The sequence below is a fragment of the Triturus cristatus genome, chromosome 5_2 (genome assembly GCF_964204655.1).
Source record: "Triturus cristatus chromosome 5_2, aTriCri1.1, whole genome shotgun sequence".
Taxonomy (NCBI): domain Eukaryota; kingdom Metazoa; phylum Chordata; class Amphibia; order Caudata; family Salamandridae; genus Triturus; species Triturus cristatus.
In genome coordinates this window covers 340,926,511-340,947,030 of record NC_140588.1, presented here as the reverse complement: position 1 = coordinate 340,947,030, position 20,520 = coordinate 340,926,511, and the positions used below count along the sequence as shown (strand labels likewise).

The 20,520-nt window shown below is 41.9% G+C and overlaps 1 protein-coding gene across 1 annotated transcript in view; it reads right to left on the bottom strand.

Moving 5' to 3' along the window:
- MYLK4 (myosin light chain kinase family member 4) overlaps positions 1–18,848 on the bottom strand; it is a 552,315-nt gene extending 533,467 nt beyond the window's left edge. Inside the window, exon 1 of the mRNA XM_085607135.1 lies at positions 18,592–18,848. Coding sequence (XP_085463261.1) covers positions 18,592–18,729 — 138 coding nt within the window. The 5' untranslated portion in view covers positions 18,730–18,848. The remainder of the gene's footprint in view (positions 1–18,591) is intronic.
- Positions 18,849–20,520: the final 1,672 nt, after the last annotated feature.

Genomic DNA, 20,520 nt, shown 5'->3' with positions numbered 1-20,520 from the left:
ACCTCTACAAACTACACAAAACATTTCAAACAAAACTGATTTCCTTTTTTTTACCAACAGAAAAGAAAGCACCTGCTATACATTTGAACACCCCCAATGGAGAAGCTGCAAACAAATGTGACACATCTAAGAAAAACATAGATGTAAGTATAAATAAGAAAATGAGTTGTATAATTTTATATGTAAATCAGAAATGTATAAACATTTGAAAAATGTTAATTATTTATACAATTGCGCTATCTTCAGACATAATGACAGAAAGATATATAACATCACAGAAAGGAAAGCAATTATCAAGCCACATGGGCTACACCTCCAACCAAGGAAGTACATCGATGGAAACCGTGAAATGGAAATGTATTAAATACTACGCTCATGCATGCTATAGGAGGGCCACTACAAAAGATGTTGTAAATAATATAAGGGAACACTACCACCACCGAAAAGTGTGAAAAACACTACAATTACTACAACTAAGGAGCCTATTATGATGTTGGGCGGCCGTCTCAGAAAAGGGACCGACCAACCGCCTCATTATGATGTGACCACACATGGTGTGGTCACACTCCGACATTACACATACACTTTCCAACAGAGTTTCCATGTCAGAAAGGCCAGCATGGAAACCTGCCGGAAACCGTGCATTACAATCCGGACAGCGTAAACCGCAGTCCATTTGGATAACGGGCCGGTTCCGGCTGGCCGATGTGCTCCTTGAACCCATCAGTAGCCAGCCGGAATGACAGGCCAATTTCAAGTCCGACAGCCAGTCGTTATTAAAATGGACGATGTCGAAGGCCTTACATTGTAATAAACCCCTAAATGTACTAAAAGCCGCAAACAACATTATAACTGACCTCTAAAACTCCCTCCTACATCCCACTACCCTCAATACCTTAAAGAAAACCTTTAAAAAGGACTACCTGCGACCTGTATCTTGGAAATTAGACTAAAATGAGACAAATAGACTACAAAATACAAGGTAGCAGTAATAAAATTGGACGCTAAATGAAACTGAGAAAAGACTATCTCCCCATAGAAATTAATGGAATATAAGGTAAAAAGGCTTAAAAAATGTTTTCAAAATTGTAAAAAATTATTAAACACGTAAAATATGTTTAAAAATGTAGTTAAAAAATGTAAACATTGTAACTTGTAAATTAAATATTATATAAATATGCAATCATTTACTATCTACTATAAAAACGTATTTCAAAATTATATTAAGAATTAGTATCTGAAACAACTGAATTAATGTTAAAAATGTTAAACAATAGAAAAAAACAGAAAACTGTATGACATACAACACTATTTAAACATGATTGACATTGTTTATTTAATAATTTAAAAAGTAAGGAGTCCATTAGGATGGCACCCTAGCGGAGCTGGGACTGGCCGCCAGTGGTGCGGTGGTTCCGCACCGCAAATTAGGATACGACCGCCCCGTGGCCGTCGCATCCCGCATATACAACATTGTGGCAGGCGTGCTGTGAGCAGCACCCACCAAAATGTTGTAAATGCATGTTGTGCATTGGCATGCACAACATGACAGGCACCGCGCGGTATCTGCCACCCTGTGTATGCCAATGTAGGGGGGTAGGGGGTACCCCCCAAGTGCAGCACCCCACCCCCTCCACCTCCCAGAACAGGTCCCCAAAGCAATTCCCGCATGCCTTTCCATGGCGGAGTCTCCGCCTTTGAAAGGTATGAAACCACCAACATCATAATATGGATGGCGGTGCCTGCAAGGCACCGCCACCATATTGTGGGCCTTTTTTACCCGGTAGGCAATCGTGACGATTGTCTACTGGCGGAAAAGCGGCGGACGGTGTTTCCGTACACAGCGGTACCCCGCGCTATGCTAATGTGGCGGTGGGTAACAGGCTGTCCGGCGGGGTGTTTTGGTGGGTGGATCGCCACTGTCGGTCGGGCGGTGGCAATTCACCCGCCATGCTAATGACCCCCTTAGTTATCAATATATAAATGTTTTGTATAACTGAACTATATATGTTGAAAAATTTTAAAAAGTTCAGTAAGGGCGTTATTACGAGTTTGGCGGTCTTCAGCTGGGACCGCCACTGTCGCGATCCCAGGAAGACCGCCAAGTCTGTTGTGCACCTATCCACCGTATTACGAGTTTAATCCAGGGCGGGTGTGCGGTGACGCGGTGGTCTACCGGCGGCAGTATGTTAGGCTCATAAGAGAGTCTAGATGGCATATCACCACTGTGAGAGAGCCTGAAGCACATTCTTGTGCGGTGTAGGATGCACCATGTCGTGCATGCCACACTGTGCAGGAACAAAGGTGCTATCCCGGGGGGCACAACATCACCCCTCACACATACCCCCATGGCCAGATTCGGCTGGGGGCCCTGTTAGAGCTCCCTTACCTGCATTTCCACCACCCTTTTCATAGTGGGGTCCAAACCATGAAATAGGGGGTGATAATGCAGGTCGTAATATGCTCAGAGGTGACAGCATTGGCAACACCAGCATATTTAGCCTCTTTGAAGATCGCTGCTGCAGCAGGATCCTTGATCCAAGCGGCAGTCTTGTGGTGATTCTATCACCTCACTCGTAATTGGGTGGATGGGTGGTGGTGGTCGGACCGCCACATCATGTACGGCGGTCCCAGGACCACGGTACTCGTAATAAGGCCCATATTAAACTTTGGAAAAATTGAAAAATGTGTTGCATATCTTTATTCTATAAAATATGTAAACAATAATGTTAGTTATTACAAATATTCAGCCAGCTAATATGTTAATTATATTTCCAAACATCAATATTACTAATTAAATGACATAAACTACTCTTATTGCATAGAAATACATTTTAGCAAAGGAATTTAACACTAAGATTGTAAAATTATGGAGAAAGTGTTGGATACTAAAGGGGTGATATTGACTATTCCCACTCCAATCTAAATCAATTTGGGGAAAGTGTTGGACACGAAAGGGGCAATATTTACTATTTCAACTCCAAACTAAACTATTTTGGGGAAGGTGTTGGACACTAAAAAGGCAACATTTACTATTCCAACTCCAATTTAAACTATTATGCGGAAGGAGTTGGACACTAAAGGGGCGACACTTACTATTCGCACTCCAATCTAAACTATTTTAGGGAAGGCGTTGGACATACAAAAGTTTATAAACACAATCAATGCATAATGCTCACACATGATTTTCTTTTCATGTATCAAATACAATATACTTAGAAGATCCAAAAACCCAAACTAAAAACCAATACATGTAATATGAAACATTAACAAACAAAGTATGTTAATCACCATTTAAAAGAATATATTTTTTATATTATTTATTCATATTCCTAAAATTGGAAACATACCATAAAATAAAAATACATGATCCAAATTTATAAAAACATTGACTATATTAAAAAAAAGTATATAATGTAATTTCTAATTATATAATAATATAACTTATGCTAAATTTACATTAATAAATATTAGAATATATACTTGCAACAACATAACTTGTTCCAATAATATCAATAATAAAAATGCCATTAGGTTTTTTAATTAACATTTAAAAAAATAAATCCATAACATATAACTATACAAATAAATCTTAATACATCATAAATAATACATATTTATTCTATTTTCATAATGTAAGTATACATAAATTTGAATATATTTAAATACATTTAGAATTTTTAAGGAAGTTTAAAACAATTTGGTAACAATTACATTATAATTTTCAACATATAAAAAGAAATCAATATCAAAATTCACAATTAAAAATTAATAAGAAATGTATTACATTAAAAATATGTAAACATGATTTAGAATATTAAAGTGAAATATTTATTTCAAAAACTAATAATTATAAAATTAATGTATAATTCAACAATATTCATTTGCAAATCATTAAAAAAAATAACATAACTTATAAATGCAGGTATTCATTTTTACGTTCCCATTGCAATGCCTATTACATAGGCACCGCCATGGGAACACCAAAGAAGTACCCGCCAGACAGGAATACATTCCTCCTCCTGCGGGCAGTTCAACCACATGATTGGCGGTGCACAAGCGGGCGGTCCGACTACCCACTGCCAATCCCGCACTGCAAAACCAGTAATGAGGACCCTAAACTTGCTTGGCATCAACAACACCCTTTGGGCTGGGCAACATCACATTTGAGCACACATTTAAGAAATAGTATAAATGCACCTAGTGACACCCATGCACATCTAAAACAAACATCCAGGTGCGTACACGATGAGCATTTAGACACACAATGGACACTCACCAACAGTCATACAAAGCAAGGGCAGAGAGCGGTGGTCATTAAGGGTGTACAGCATTATGTGCAGGTGGTAATCTTAGGGTTATATGCAGTAGGATATAAAAGATAATGTGCAGCACACAAGTAAATCATGTGTCACAGAGTAGATAATAGTGGTGTTAACTGAGGTGTACAAGAATGTTCACACCAGTGGAGCATAGGGTAAGGCCCTCGTGTGTTCAGTCCCTTGAAAGCATTAGGTGTAGTGCTTTTGAAGAGTTCTGCTTATAGGGTCACTGAAGAGCAATAGGTGTGAAACTTACAAAAAAGTGCGTAATGTGCATCAGAAGATCATTGGGGAAGGGCAGCAGGGAGCCCTGAGTGATCACAGCGGGATCTATCACAAGTCACTGAGGTGATATTCAAAGTGGCAACGAACTGCAGAGGGTACAAAACAGTGTACAGCACCAGACACAGCATGATTTATTTAGAGGCACATGGTAATAAGTGATAGGTGACTTAGGGGCTCATTACGATGTCGGGCAGAAAGCCTCTCTCCAACACTGTCTCGGACTCGGGACCGACCGACTTGCGGTCGACGGTTTCAACAGCCAGATCAAGATGCGACCGAACACTGTTCAGTCGGGTTCTCATTGTTTCCTATAGGAGCTCGTGTTATGCCTGAGAACCGGCCGTAACACAGGTTCCTATGGGGAAATGGGGAGGGGGAGGGAATATAAAACCCTCCAACCTGTTGCAGGCACCCCATTGTGCCTGCCACACAGTGCAGGGTTTTACAAGGGTATTCCATAGTTGCCCCCTCCGCCACCAACCGTAGGCTGTGGGGACTAAGGAGCCCTGCCAGAGGCCCCCAAAGTCACTTTCTGACAGCCTTTCCATGTCGGAATGGCTAGCCCGGAAAGGCTGTTGGGAACCCACATCGTAATCCCGACAGCAGAAATGCCGTCCATAGGGTGTTACAGTGCGGTTTTGACCAACAGGAATACTCCACGAATCGGTCGGAACCGAGTCGGAATGACCGCCCGGTTTACATTCTGACTGTGAACATCGTAATCGGGCGATCGAAGGGCCCTGACGCGGTCTGAAAGCTTCCAACTGTCGGGCTCCGGCATTCCGCCCGGCATTGTAATGAACCCCAAAGGATAATGTAAAATACAAAATGCAGATTGAAATGGAGTAAAAGGGTGCAGAGAGATGTCAAGGAGGTTTAAAATTATTGTATTGTTCGTATGAAGCACAAAGAGTTCTGGTTTGTTCTTTGTCCTCTGGTACTTGTAGCTTGTTTATTTACTGATGGTGGAGACCTACATATACTGGAATGTAAAAGAAACATTTGCAAAGACAATATGTTTAGCCTTCAAAAGGTTAGTCCAAGGTAATGACTGTGCCACTGCTTGTCTCCATTGGCTTTAAAAAAAGAAAATCAAGCAAGGCCACAGTAGGCCACAACAAGTTCTTGTAGAGGCAGCCATTTTGAAAAAAAAATTCTTAATGAGAGAAATCATTCCAGGATTGCCACTGGTGCATCATGACACATGCATACATACACATACATTAGTGTCTATCTAGAACTGTTTTTTCACCATGAGAAAAATAATTTCAAGATGGCAACCACTGCAGCATGATGAATGTGCATGTATGCATATACATGTATTAGTGGCCATCTTGAAATGTTTTTTCAAACATACCGCCCTATGAGAAGAAGAGGGTGGGGGAGTAATGGATGAGTTTTGGGGTGCAGCTTGTAGAGAGCGTGCGGGTGGGTATGCGAGACGGAATAAGCTAAAGAGGAAAACTGTAGTGAAAGACATGCTCTCTAGTGGAGTGCTAATACACAAATAAAAAATTAGCTCCATGATGTCAGCAGTGGAAGAATACAACTCATCCAAATCAGAAACATGGTAAAGACAAAATTATCGAGGGTTGGAAAAAACACAAGAAGAGGGAGGATGCCATTGAATAAGGAACAGGCAATGACCAGGAAGCCATCTTATCATGAGAAAGTGAAACCTAGTCTACATATTATTTTGTTGTATTGTGAACAACGAGACTACGACAAGTGACAGCTAACGTTGTCTGCAGGCAAGATCAAAGTAAGATAAGTTACACGTGGCTGGCTGGCTTGAAATAAATTCTGAAAAGTCTAACAGCATTTCTAACTTCTGTTTGCAATGTCCTCGAGTGTTTCTAATTTGCAATTAAACTATTTGCCAGAAGGTACCAATTTAAAGCAACCGGCTTCATTCCTAAAAGAAAGGGATCCTTCAGCAGAGTTTTACTTTGCAACACACTGTTATTTTTCAGCTCCTGTCCTCAGTGCCATTCAACATCTGTATGCTGGTCCCATGCCCACATAGCATTGGGGAACCGCAATGGCGACACAGTTATGTTCAGACTGCGCCAGATGATCACATTTCATTAGTAGCATACTGTACATTTTGTGACTGTCTTAGTTCTCTAGGGCTTTGATATTATTTAAAACCTCATTTGTTAATACATATATCACTTAAACTTGTTTAATAATTATCACATGGGTCATGGGTTGATGGCTTGCTGTCCTCACAGCTATATAAAATGTGTCTGAACATATCATGATGGTTTTAATTAATGACTGATTGTGCAATACTATTTTTCTGTGGGCATCCATGTTTGTGCAAGTCCCCTCTTCCATATCTCATTTTTTTTACAGCAGCGTGGTGGGGAGATGCTCAATTTCGCTGGGAGGCTCTAGATTTTTTGGGTGGGCCCAAATGTGACATTATTTGATCTTCATCAGGGTATTTAAATCTCCAAGTTTAAAGCACTGACTATATATAGGCCCAAATGCGACAGTGCATTCACCTAAATAGTTTGTTTAATACATCGGCACTCCCGTGCTGCTCTCTTCCCCCAGCTTTGGGGGCATCTGTTAGTGTATACTAATGATTGTCCAGTGTGTTGCACATTCCTTCCTTTCATAAAAGTGCTGATCCACAGATCCCGAGCTGGAGCCCCAACAAGGTGATTCATACTCCTGAAGGACCGTAAATTAAGAACCACAAGGCGGGTAAGCATGGGCAAGACACCGCCACCCTCAGGGCACATGGTTTAACAGGTATGCCACTGATTCCCTTTGCGTTCAGTCTAGACAACTGATCTCAAATGATTGATACATTTATCTACTGGACCCTGTATAGTCTATATATTTGATCCCTAGTGATAGCAGTCAATTTTGAATTATTACCTTCAAGAGCTCTCTCGAGTATATTTATATATCCATATTCATATAACAGCACAAGGTTGCCCTGTGTATACATTTCTTTTTTCGTTTTTCAAAAGCAAACCCCCATTTAAGAGTTTGTCTCTGAAAATCAAAAAAATAATGCAGATTAGAACGTTTTAACGTGGGGTCCGGTCAGCATTGTAGTTTTAGCAGAAATGGCTCGCTGCATCAGAAACAATCTCGCTGTAGTGGCAGAGGGGGTGCCTACGATGCCCCAAGGTTTTGGTGGCCTCCCTGCCATCCTAATTATCCCCCAAAGTCAGGGGCAGAAAGCAGGCCCCTACAGCTCCTGCTGTGTGTGTGTGGGGGGGGGGGGGGTACACTAACCCTTCAGGGAGCCCCAACCCTTTAGGGACCCCAATCTGCCTAAGGCCAATGAATATCTTTTAGATATAGCAGCCCAAGGCCTCTCAACACATTCTGCAGGTGGGCCCCCGTCATTTTGCATTATGCTCAGTAGCAGCTGCTACGGGGCTGTAGTGGGGCGGAGGTTGATGTGGGGGTTAAGAAAAAAAGAAAATCTCACTTACCGGCCGGCAGCAGCTTCTCCTCCGTCTTCTTCGGTTGACGCAGGAAGCAGACTCCCCTAGCCAATCACGACACTGCTGTCACCAACATAACAGCAGCTTTGTGATTGGTCTGAGTGCTATGGTGCATCATTCAGACAGGCAGTGGGAGCCTGTGCATGTTCTCCACCCAGGCTGTGCAATACAGCAGGTGGAGAACATGCAAAGTGCGCCAAGATGGCCGGCCAAACCGTCATGCGCACTTAGAAAGTGCTCACCATTCCTCCCCCTGCTCTGTGGGAAGCCCCACCCACACCTCCAGAGCGGAGGAGCTGCCGCTGAATTTATGCCACTGACCAAAATAGAGCTCAGCTAGCAAAAAACATGTACACTAGATTACCTTCTAACCCCCCAAAGGCCTCATTCTCTCTTTTGAAATATGCGCTGAAATGTACAGATACCTCTTTATAATGCAAACATATAATATGTTAATGTTAGGTACTGTTCATCTACCTGCCCTAATTTTTAAATTTCATTTTCATTTTCCTTTTTTAGTGCAACGTCATCTCACTTTCTATGAGAGATGGCTTCTGTCAAAGATCTCAGACAAGGGACTGATCTCCGACTTATACAAGTTGCTGATCACACAAAACACGCATTCATACAATGCAGGGCGAGGTAGATGGGAAAAAGACACAGGGCTTTACCCTTCTTGTTTTGCTGAATTCGTTTTTTTGACTTCAGGACTCTGTGCACTTTGCCACTGCTGACCAGTGATAAAGTGCTTGTGCTCTCCCCTAAAACATGGTAAGATTGGCCTCCACCATATTACTTACAGACTGTCTTATGCCTAGTACCCCTCCAGCTCTCTCTAGTCTGGGTTTTTCTTTCAATCTGACTCCAGATGTATCCCATCTCTTTGCAGTCAGCCTCAAGGACTCAGTGTCAGGTGGTTGTTGGCTCTCTTCTTTTCCTTTTCCCTTGAGGGTTCCAGCTGTGAGCTTGCTTTGTGGTGTTTTGATGCAGGCTTGTGGAGGATGTGACCTATCCAGCCCCAGCAACTTTTCATGATATTTTCAAGAGCAGAGAGTTGGAAAGTCTACTGCCATTGGTCGTTGTTGCTGATGGTGTTTGGCCAGCAGATTTGGAGGATTTTCCTCAGATAGGTGCTGGTGATGGTCTGGACTTTGTTTGGGTGGTCACTGTTGTCCTCCAAGTTTCTGCTCCATACGGAAGGACCGACTCTGCTTTGGTGTTAAAAAGCCTGACCTTAATTTGAGTTGTTAGGTTCTTCTTTAGCTGAATGAAGGAAGCCCTTGCTTTGACAAATCTTACCTTGACGTTGGCATCTGTTCTGCCCTGATTGTCTAGGATACTTCCCAGGTAAGTGAAAGCCTCATCCTATTCCAATGCATCACCTGCAGGAGTGACTGCAGTTGTGCTGGCCATGTTAGCCTTCAGGATTTTGGTTTTTCCCCTTTGGATGTTGAGGCCAAATGTGTTGATGTGGCTGCCACTTTGTCAATCTTCTCTTGCATCTGTAGATGGGTATGGGAGACTAAAGCCAGGTCATCTGCATAGTCCAGGTCATTGAACTGCGTCCAAGGTGTCCAGTAGATCCCATTTCTTCTACTTGATGTGGATGTCTTCATGATCCAGTGTATGGCCAACAGAAAGAGAAAAGGCAAGAGCAAACAACCCTGGAGGACTCCAGTCCTCACTTCAAAGGCTTCCGTGAGTTGCCCTCCATGGACTAAATTACAAGTGATTCCCTCGTAAGAGTTCCTAATGATTCTTTCAAGTTTATCTTGTAAACCGTAGTGGCAGAGGGGTTTCTAGAGGGTCTCTCTCTGTCCCTACTGGTGAATGCCTTCTCCTAGTCGATGAAGTTGACACAGAAAGGGGAGTTCCATTCTTTCGACTGCTCAATGATAATGCGCAGTGTTGCAATCTGGTCTGTGCAGGATCTAACTTTGTGGAAACCAGTTTGCTTGTCTCGCAACTGACCACCAAATTGGCACATTTAATTTACTTGTAAGCCCCTGTTAAATGGTAAAACCTGTACCCAGGGCCTATAGATTAAATGCTGCTAGTGGGCGTGAGCACTCATTGCTCCACTCACTAAAGTAGCCCTTTAAAATTTGCCTCAGGACCGCCACTGCCGTCTATAATACAGTTTTAAACTGTAATTTCGACCTGGCAAAATGAACCTTTTGCCAGGCCTAAACCTTCCTTTTTAATACTTATAAGTCATGCCTAAGGTTGGCCCTGAGGGCTTATAAGACAAGGTGCATTGTATTTAAAAAATAGGACGTTTGTGGAAACCAGTTTGCTTGTCTCGCAACTGACCACCAAATTGGCACATTTAATTTACTTGTAAGCCCCTGGTAAATGGTAAAACCTGTACCCAGGGCCTATAGATTAAATGCTGCTAGTGGGCGTGAGCACTCATTGCTCCACTCACTAAAGTAGCCCTTTAAAATTTGCCTCAGGACCGCCACTGCCGTCTATAATACAGTTTTAAACTGTAATTTCGACCTGGCAAAATGAACCTTTTGCCAGGCCTAAACCTTCCTTTTTAATACTTATAAGTCATGCCTAAGGTAGGCCCTGAGGGCTTATACGACAAGGTGCATTGTATTTAAAAAATAGGACGTGTACTTAAGTTTTACATGTCATGGCAATGAAAAACTCCTAAAGTCATTTTTCACTGTTGTAAGGTCCATCTGTCCTATTGACTAACACTAGGTTACCTTCTTCCATTTATTAAGTGCTAACTTTATATTGGAAGTCGATGGCGATATGCTGTTTATACTCAAAAGAATTGTAAATTGGAATCATCTTTAGTGCTGACGTTGGATTTTAAGTTAGAATTCTGAAAACGCCACCTTCACAATTATAACCCTGTAAGCAATAAGCAATATATTTGCACTTAACTATGCAAAGCAAGCAGGTTGCTTCTGCACATACAGTCTCTTTTATTAAGTCTGTTGAATATTTGCAGTGCTTAAACGAATAGCAGCCAAATCCAAGTTTCATCTGTGGCATTGTGAAGTGAGTGTGAGTGTGTCCAAGCAGGAAAGTAACCACTAGCATGTAACAAGAGCTGGACTATTCAGTTAGTCGGGAGGGGCTAGCGTTAACTTTTTCTGCCTAAATGTATGATAACGGTCCCTAATGTACACCCCATAAACCGTACCTGAAACTTGACCTTTGGCTGCCACTGCATTGCAGAGACCTGTAAACAGCTGCTTATGGCATGCCATATTATCAACACTTGTGTAGCACATTTCTATTATCAACATGGCCTCGTAGCACTCTCGGGTCTCTAGATACGTTCTATTGAATGATTCCCAATAGTCTATTTGACTGAAGGGACAGTAGTCCCGTGGTAGTTGTGTTAGAATGGTGATGATAAAATGTGTGCAATGTAGTGTTACTATTTGTTTATGTCTTTCTTTTTTCCACTGTTTATTTATTTATTCAGAGTTTTTTATGTAGAATGTGCAAGGCAAAGGGGAGGTTATAGAACAAGATAACACAGTCCATCGCTGGTCAGTCTACAAAATGGAGTATCTGTACATAATCGATCAGAAAAAAAATTGCACCCAATGTTTGTGAGTAAAAGGGTCAGACTCGTTCCAAATTTGTTTGTACATATTTCAAATATTTACAAATATATATTGATCGGTCACACACAAGAAGCTAAATCAAGAAAGGGGCTATACCGTAACAGCCAACTAGTACAGTTTTGCTAGAAGCAATCAGATAAAGGAGTAAATGGCGGACACTCAGGCAGAAGGGTTCTGGATGGAGGATAGAGGAAAATGGTGGTCCAGAGGGTTCTACTAGATCTCTTTCAGAAATGGAAAAGGGGGGGGGGGAATACAAGGCTGGATTAAACTCCAGACATTAAGCGCTCATCCAGAGAGAGACTGCTTCAATGTGCTTTTTTTAATAGAGAAAAAGGATATCAGGTAGAAGTTTGACAGAACTGCGAATCTAGTGAGATCGCCCGAAATCTTTAACTTTCCTGCCAAATCATGGGAGTGATCAGAGTGAAGTGTCTTGTGTCTATGGCATACATAGACTCTTCAGTTTTTAAGGCTATTGTTATGCAGCGTGGTGACTTCATAGGTTTTTACTGGAATTACTACAGAGTGAACGTTTTAAAGGTTTGCAGAGTACTGCCTGGGACGTCAGCTGCCCGTCCACTCACATTTTCCACCTACTTAAAACAAGTGCAAAATGTAGGCAGAAAAGGGCTTGGAACTGGAGAAGGCACACAGTGAATGGTCGGGTTATTCTGAGATCTACATGTTATTGCTCATCACCCGTAAATGAGTGGCAATTCCCACCAGTCATTGAAATACCAAGAACAGTATTACTACCCCATTTTACTGTCCTACTCATAAAGGGCCCTTATTTGGAATTAATACCATGTGTATGATCGTCCACGTGCACCTGATACATGGTTGCATGCACCCTGTTTTTATTCCAGAAAGAGAATAACGGAACATGTTCTAATATATTCTCTTTGTTCTAAGGGAATGAGTGAATTGTGCTGTAACAGCAGAATAGATCCACTTGGTGGTTTTGGTGTCTTATTGTGCCCGAGAATGTGGGGGTGGTTTAACTAATAAGTCCAGCGATGGAATGATTACTTGCAAACTGGTGTGTGCTACTGGAGCAATTGTTAGCCCCCCATGTAGGTTTGCTACCTAGCTGTGCAAGTGAATCTTCACTCCGGGCTTAGTAAGATGCTCTGTTGGCTTTTTGGAAAACGTTCAAATGAGGCAAGTGCTCTTGATGTTGCTAAGCTAGTTGTTCAAATGACTATGTCAGGCATTCGGTCTTAAGTGTTCTATCTTGGCAAGTAAATGTATGTGATTAGACTTGTCTAAGATGTTCTATTGCAATTACGTGTGGTGGCTAAGTGAGGTGACTTGGTGGAATGGCATAGCCCATTACAAGGTTTTGGTGCTGTTTTAAGAGCATGCCATGAGGACCTTCTAGTATGTAATGATGGAGTGAAGGGAATAAGTCGGTGCCCTGACTGTCCTAGCAGCTGTGGTTTTGCCCCGCTGATGGAAAGGGTTTAAACACCCTTTTCAACTGTGACATAAAACTTGTGCATAGTCAGCATGGCAAATACAGAAAAATGCACGTAGCAGTGACTGATGGACATATATTTACATATAAATTGGAGCAACTACTACAGTTTCCAAAACAAAAATTAACCTTTATATATTTTTTAAAATCCTGGGGTGATGGGGGTGCCTTTGAAGGCAAAAAGACCTCTGCCAGAAAGCCAGAAAAATGGGGAGGGTGTAGTCCTCCAGGGCAGAAAAGTACATCCCTCTGCTGTCCAAGCGAAATGGACAAAACACAAACAAAAACAATGCAGTGGAATGGATACGGCAATAATTATTTCTATAACTAATGGAAACCTTAATTAATCCATCAATGAGAAATCAATCTCAAACCAACCGATTATCTCAATTCAAGAACACACTCACACTAGGTTGTAGATCCGATGTAAGTCGTTATACATCCAATTTTTAATGTATTGTTTATCTGTCAAAAAATATATATATATATAAAAAATTGGATGTATAACGACTTACATCGGATCTACAACGTAGTGTTCTTGAATTGAGATAATCGGTTGGTTCGAGATTGATTTCTCATTGATGGATTAATTAAGGTTTCCATTAGTTATAGAAATAATTATTGCCGTATCCATTCCACTGCATTATTTTTGTTTGTGTTTGGTCTCTTGCCCAGATGCAGGTGGATTATTAGGGCAAACCCCCTTGTTTGGTAAATGTCCAAGCGAAATGGAGTACAGCCAGCCAAGATCTAAAAGAGCCACTAAGTGGGATCTGTTGTTCTGCAGTAGGAATCAGCACGGGAAGCCTAAGTAAGATGCATAGTTTTTTACTTTCCCGAATCTGTGTTTCTTGGTACTTATATTGTTGGACTTGGTCCTCTCTGCAAGGTCATCCCTAAATGGTTTGCCTTTACCCCTCCTGTTTTCTAAACCCATTTTTGTTGGCTCATTGGACTGTGTGCACTTTACCACTGTTAAACAGTGTTAAAGTGCTTGTGCCTTCGCCATAAAACATAGTAAAATTAGCTTACACCAGATTAGAATATTAAATATACTTAAAAGTCCCTAGTAAAATGGGATATCATATACCCAGAACTTGTACATTTAATGCCACTAGTGGGCCTACAGCACTTATTGTGCCACTCACTTCAGTAGCCCCTTAAAAAATGCTTCAGGCCTGCCATTGCAGCCTGGGTGCAGTTTTGAACTGCTAATTCGATTTGGCTAAATAAACCTTTTGCCAAGCCTTAAACTCTGTTTTTAATACGTACAAGTCATCCCTAAGACAGACCCTGAACAGTCCATAGGGCAGGGTGCACTGTATTTAAAAAGCTGGACACGTACATTTTAGTTTTACATGTCCTAGTAGTGAAAAACCCATTAATTCATTTTCACAATTGTAATGCCTACTTCACCCATAGGATAACATTGGGTTACCTTATTACATTTAATAAGTGATAACTTATGTTTGAGAGCAATAGAAATGCCATGTTGGTGCCTTTGGAATTGTTATTTTAAATCCTTTGTATTGGTAAAGTTGGATTTTAAGTCATAAGTCTGAAAATATCACTTTTTTAAAGTTTTCATTTTCGTGTCCTAACCATTTGGTGGCCGCAAGCTGTTTCCTGTGTCATAGGACTAGGTGTAGTTGGCAGTTGACCTTTGTGCTTTCCCCCCAGACTGCCGATCTACAGAGAGACTTGGTGTTGGCAGGATGGGCCACCCAAGCAGGATGGGGGTGGAGTTGTGCACATCCCCATTTACACTTCGAAAATACTGACTCAACACACACAAAGAAATTCACACTAGCCTATTGTGACTGCAGACAGCCTGGGATCCGGGAGACAGGAAATTCCAGACAAGTCTGTGGGGGTAAAACTCTTGAAGTGTCTTCCACTTCAAAGCTGGCACCAGGTATAAAACTAGGACCCTCAGCCCACTCTCCAGTTCACTTCTGGACCTGCGGAAAGACTCTCAGAAGACTGCCCTGCTGCCTGTGGCCTGCTGTGTACTTAAGATGTCTGCCCCGCTGCACCAAGAGGACTACCCTGCTGCCTGAAGCCTGCCTTGTGCCCTCAGAGGACTGCCCTGCTGCTTGAGACCTGCTTTCCTGCTTGAACTCAAGACTTTCAGAGTGACTCCAAGGACTAGTTGATTGACCTCCAGATCAGAACTTCAGGGACAGAACAGGCTCGAACCATCTTGAGCCCACACCTGAGTGATTCCTGACTCTCCAAATGGTGCCTCTCCAGTTCTGGACTCCTGTAAGTGGTTCTAAAGAAGCCCAAATAGTCCAAATCCAAAACATGGGACTTAAAAACATTTCTGCCAAAAAGTACATAGAGAAGCGAGAGAAGACCGAGATCTATCTGTTCACCGATCCCCCCAAGGTGAATTGTCAGTCGACCTGACTTTACTGCTGGTACCAAAAGTAGAAACCTTCACTTCAACTTTGTCCAGCAGCTCCCCAACCAAAGCGCCTCCTCCTCAGACACCAATAACTGCCTTACCCTGTTGAACTTTACCTTCTCAGACATTTTCCCTTAAAAAAATCTTCTCAGTCTGAAGGTAATTGAAGACTGGGCCCAATCCACTTTGTGTACCTGAACCACGCTCCATTGAGTTTGACTTTTGACTTTGTATTCGTCTTGCACAACTAGATGTCCGCAGTGGGTGCTTTAATCTTTTAGGCACTATTTTTCAATTTGAAATGTAAAAATTCATAACTCCAATTCTACTGCTTGGCTTTTTGGTGCCAAATTATTTATTAAAATTCACTCTATTTTTCTAAATTGGTGTGGCATTTTTCTTGTGTTGTGTTTTCGCTTTATTACTGTTAAAGTGCTGCATAAATGCTTTACACATTGCCTCTAAGTTAAGACTGACTGCTGTTGTGCTGAGATACCAGAGGGTTAAGCACAAATTAATTTAGTGACTTTTTGTGGTTCAGCCTGTCAAGGATTGTGGCAGTTGCTTGAGTAGGGTTTCACCCGCCTTAACCAACAGCCCCAATTTCTCACATAGAACTTTATATATTACAATTTATTAAGGTATGAATCTAAGGCAGAGTTAGAGATTCAATAGTGTGTGACTGGTGCAGTGTGCATAGAAATTGGCAGATGTAATGAGTCTGGTGGTCTCTATGTGCCTTCTTTTTTGATTTACACATTTTTTTGATTTACGCATTTCTACACATATATTATGTAATCATGGTGTGATAGCAAGAACAGACAGGGAGACTAGGGACAAGGTTATGTGTAGGGCAAAGCTCTGGGAATTTTTTGCACCTGATAAACACCACAGCCCAGGGATTAGGTATTTACCAAATGCAGTATTAACACCCATTAAAGTTTTCTGCGTTGGCAAGAAGGCAAAATAAGCATCAACAATGTTCATCGCGTAAAAATGTGCATGTTTTGTGTCTTTTACTGCCATTTTCCACCCAGGATATTTTGTCAGGCTTTCCTGGCAAAAAATGTCAGGAAAAAAGTGCAAGGGTATAATAATTCTTACAGAAATCATAATTCTGAGTCCCTTGCATACTCCTATTGGAGAAGGGATCAGAATGTACAGCCTGACTTGTAAACAGGTCCTAAGTAGGGTCTATAATGTTTCAGCAGGAGATAGAGAGGCTAAGTTGCCACATGCAATCTGGCAACAACTAAACACACAAGAAGACATCATAATCATCACAGTATGACCCTGATGAGCGAATAGCAGCATATTTAGAAGCCGTTAGAAAAACAGGGGTAAAACCAGCAGTAACACTATTACCACCATTCATTTGCATATTCTCACTTTGACATCGAAAACCAAAGATTTCCAAAAGGTATGCAGTACTACCATCACAACTACTGCAAATTTTTACAATTACTGGAATTTGGCGGAGAAAATATTATTTGACTGTTTTGTGCTCTGCCGCATTACTAGCGGAGGGATAGTGACACCCAGTTTATCGTACTGCAAACCCAGTTGCCTTTCCCATTGTTTGTTTGGTTTAGTGCAGTCGATCCTACAAGTGTCAACAAGTTCAGAGGTCGGAAGGCGAAAAATGTTAGGTGCCCACTATCCATCTCCCACCACAGGATGATACATACAATAGCTGTTTTGGGCAGAACAGCTGGTTAGAAGACATTTGGGCCAGGTGCACTAAGGTTCAGGTCACAAAAAGCGATTGCTATTTGTGACCAGTGTTTTTGCGACCACAAACTTACTTTGCAAATGAATCTATGTAGTAATAGATCGGTTTTGAAAATAAAGAATCGGATTGAGTCAAATCTGAGCTACCTAATTAATATTCATTAAGTAGTTTGCAAATTGCACCTCAATCCGATTGATCACAATCAGAGGTATGGTGGTCAGTGAGGTCAGCAGGCCAGCATGTCTGTGATTGCTTTTAAATCAAGAAAACTTGAGTTTTAAAAGCAGCCTGGTTTATTTAAAGGAAACGGGTCTTCTTTAAAAAAAAAAGAAAACAGTTTTCTTTTCTAGAAATGTTTTTCTGAGAATTGCCAATGGTCGCCAAGACCACTGCCTACTGCTCCAGAAACTTTTTCTATGATTGCCATGGGGGAAGGGGCCTATACGGAACCCTTTACCTTTTGCAAATGGGTCCCCACTCCAACTTGGGAGTCAGTAACTTTTCAATGGTTTGCAGCTGGAATTCGGTTGCAAACCATAGAGACAACCTTAGTGTTTGGATGAGATACCTAAAACAAGCCCTTTTCAAACACTGAGTTGGTATCCAGTCGCAAACCCATTTTAGTAGTCGAGAAAATTGTATTGGATTTATGACTAAAATAGGTTTAATACATTGCCAGAAAAGGGTTTGCAGTTGCAAATTCCGAATCGGAGCGTTTGAGAATGCAAAAATGTTTCATGCATCTGGTTTGATATTTTCTTTTTGATTGCTGCTCATCATAATTAAACTTGGGTTTGCAATATAGACACATTATTTGATGCATGCGACAACCGCAACTTTTAACACGAAATAGCATCACTCTCCTGTAGCAAGAAATACTCCCAGTGTGTAATACAATTGTATCCAAGGCCGGCATTTCATAACGTGTCAAACTTCCCTATTGGCTTCCAACCTGTTTCGACCATAATATATATCGGTCTCTTTTAACTATAAAAAATTAATATACATCTTTCAGAAAAAAACTCGAAACCTGGCTACTTATTCATCTCAGCTTTAGAAAAGCACTCAAGGTGAAACTATTTTCGAAATAAAGTCCTCCCCTTCCGCCAACTTGTCGTGACGTCTTTATGACTTGTGCAATTAAATCTATACACATCCTATATACAATACATACATTACATACATTACATCCTCCCGCGTGCACGCTGAGTTCTATCACTCTACACAATGGCTTGGGCCCTCAGCCCTGGGATGCGAAAGGAGAACCTTGTTACTTAAATACCAGTTTTTTACCTGAGATTCGTCGGATACAGATGCTGTTCTCTTCCTCTTGCAACATACCACAGTCCAGAACATGCGCCACAGGAACGAGGCTATGACGCAGAAGCTCCCTGCAATCCAGACATCTTTCCTTACGAAAGAGAGATCCATGTTGTCACACCTGCTTTGGTCTCCCGTTTGACAAGCAGCCCCCCTGGGCCCTCCGCCGGGCAGCACCGTACCTGGCTGCAGCAGTCACAGGTGCCAGCTGCACCCAGCAAGGCAGAAGAGCCCACTGCCTGCACCTATAAGGGAAGAAGCCCGTCGGGCCGCGTGACAGGCGTGAAGCAGCTGCCCGCGCGGTCAGGCGACTGAGGCAATGCTTGAGAGGGATAATTTACTCTGACACTCAAGCACTTGTCAAATGTGCAAAATGTCCAAGCTGCACCAACAGTAGTGGAGGCTCGTGTTGCCTGTCGCTTGAAAGCGTGCTTTCTTCTTGGAGGAGTAGACAAGATGGCGGCAGGTGAGTTAAGGCCCTCAGTGACATTTCACAAATCCCTCCGCCGCTCTTTTACCTTTCCCCTTTACAGGCCTTCGGGCATGCATTTCATTAATCAGCTATGCCTGCTAGTAATAGCATCAGTTTGCTTGGTCAGTGACATAGCGAGTGTGTCATGGGTCCTGTTTTAACTGGGTTCAGTGGGCCCCTCAGGCCTCTGGCCCCAGTGCCACTGCACCTGCTGCACCAGTGGAAGCTATACCCCTGTGCTTGGTTACACATGGTGGCCCTAAATTATGAAACTAAATTAATGGCCTGGTTTGACATCAGCAGTTTTGTGATTACTAAAATAATCACCAATATTCTATGCCTCTTTTTAAGACCTGACTTTCTGTCGCCTTCCACTTTTCTTTGATCTGCACTCCATACACTGCTTCAAATGCCTAGATTTTTAGTGCTGATCTCTGTGCAAACAGAAATTTGCACAGGGATAGCAAAATGGCAGGAAAATATACATAAATACATAATTAGGTGCAGTATATTATGCCTATTAGTGGTATGCCCCTTTTCTGGACCAACATTTGAAATATGTAGTATTTAACTTAACCAGGTGTTTACCGCAACTGTGGTGTCAGTATGATCAGTTTCAGTAAATACCTGACCCCATTGCCGTCTTTGACAAATAAATGAAACCCCTGGAAACAAGTGAATGTCTAGGATCACTCACTTTTTAGCAAGTGGGTATATCAGTATTAGAACTTAGGTATTCTGTTATATTATGTCATGTTTTGCATATTGTAGAGCATATTAGCACCCGGGAAGGTATCCTGGTGCTGAGCAGGTGTGAGTCTAGTCAAATCTAGAGCCTGGTGGAACTAATCAAACGGTCTTCAGATTCTTGCAGAGTTCAAGAAATGAGTAGGAGGCTTTTATGTGTTGGGGCAGGTTGTTCCACGCTTTAGGAGTGATGTAGGAGAAGGCTCGTCCACCGGATTTGGTTTTCTGTATGCGCGGTATGGGTGCATGTAGGAGTCCAGATGAGTGGAGGTGTCTGGAATGTTTGTGAAAGCAGATGTGATTGATGAGGTATGCTGGGCCAGTGTTATGTAGTGCTTCGCAAGTGAGGGTGAGGAGTTTGAATTGTATATATTTGTGTATGGGAAGCCAGTGGAGCTCCTTCAGTTGTGTAAACAAGAAAAAGAGAGGCACATGTACAGAGACATTTGCACAACAATCCTTGGATTCAGTCCACAACACACAGAAGTGTGAGATGACAGGAACAAGTTTTGGCGTGATGTAATAGATCTTTTATTCGTAATTATATGCAACACAGCCAACGCTCATCCATGCGGGCTTCTTCAGGGCAAAAAATTATCCAAAAGAGCATGGATATTACGCAATATTCGCCCGGGTTGGTAGAGGAAGCTTGTGCAAGACCATTAACAGTGGCTGGTCTTTAG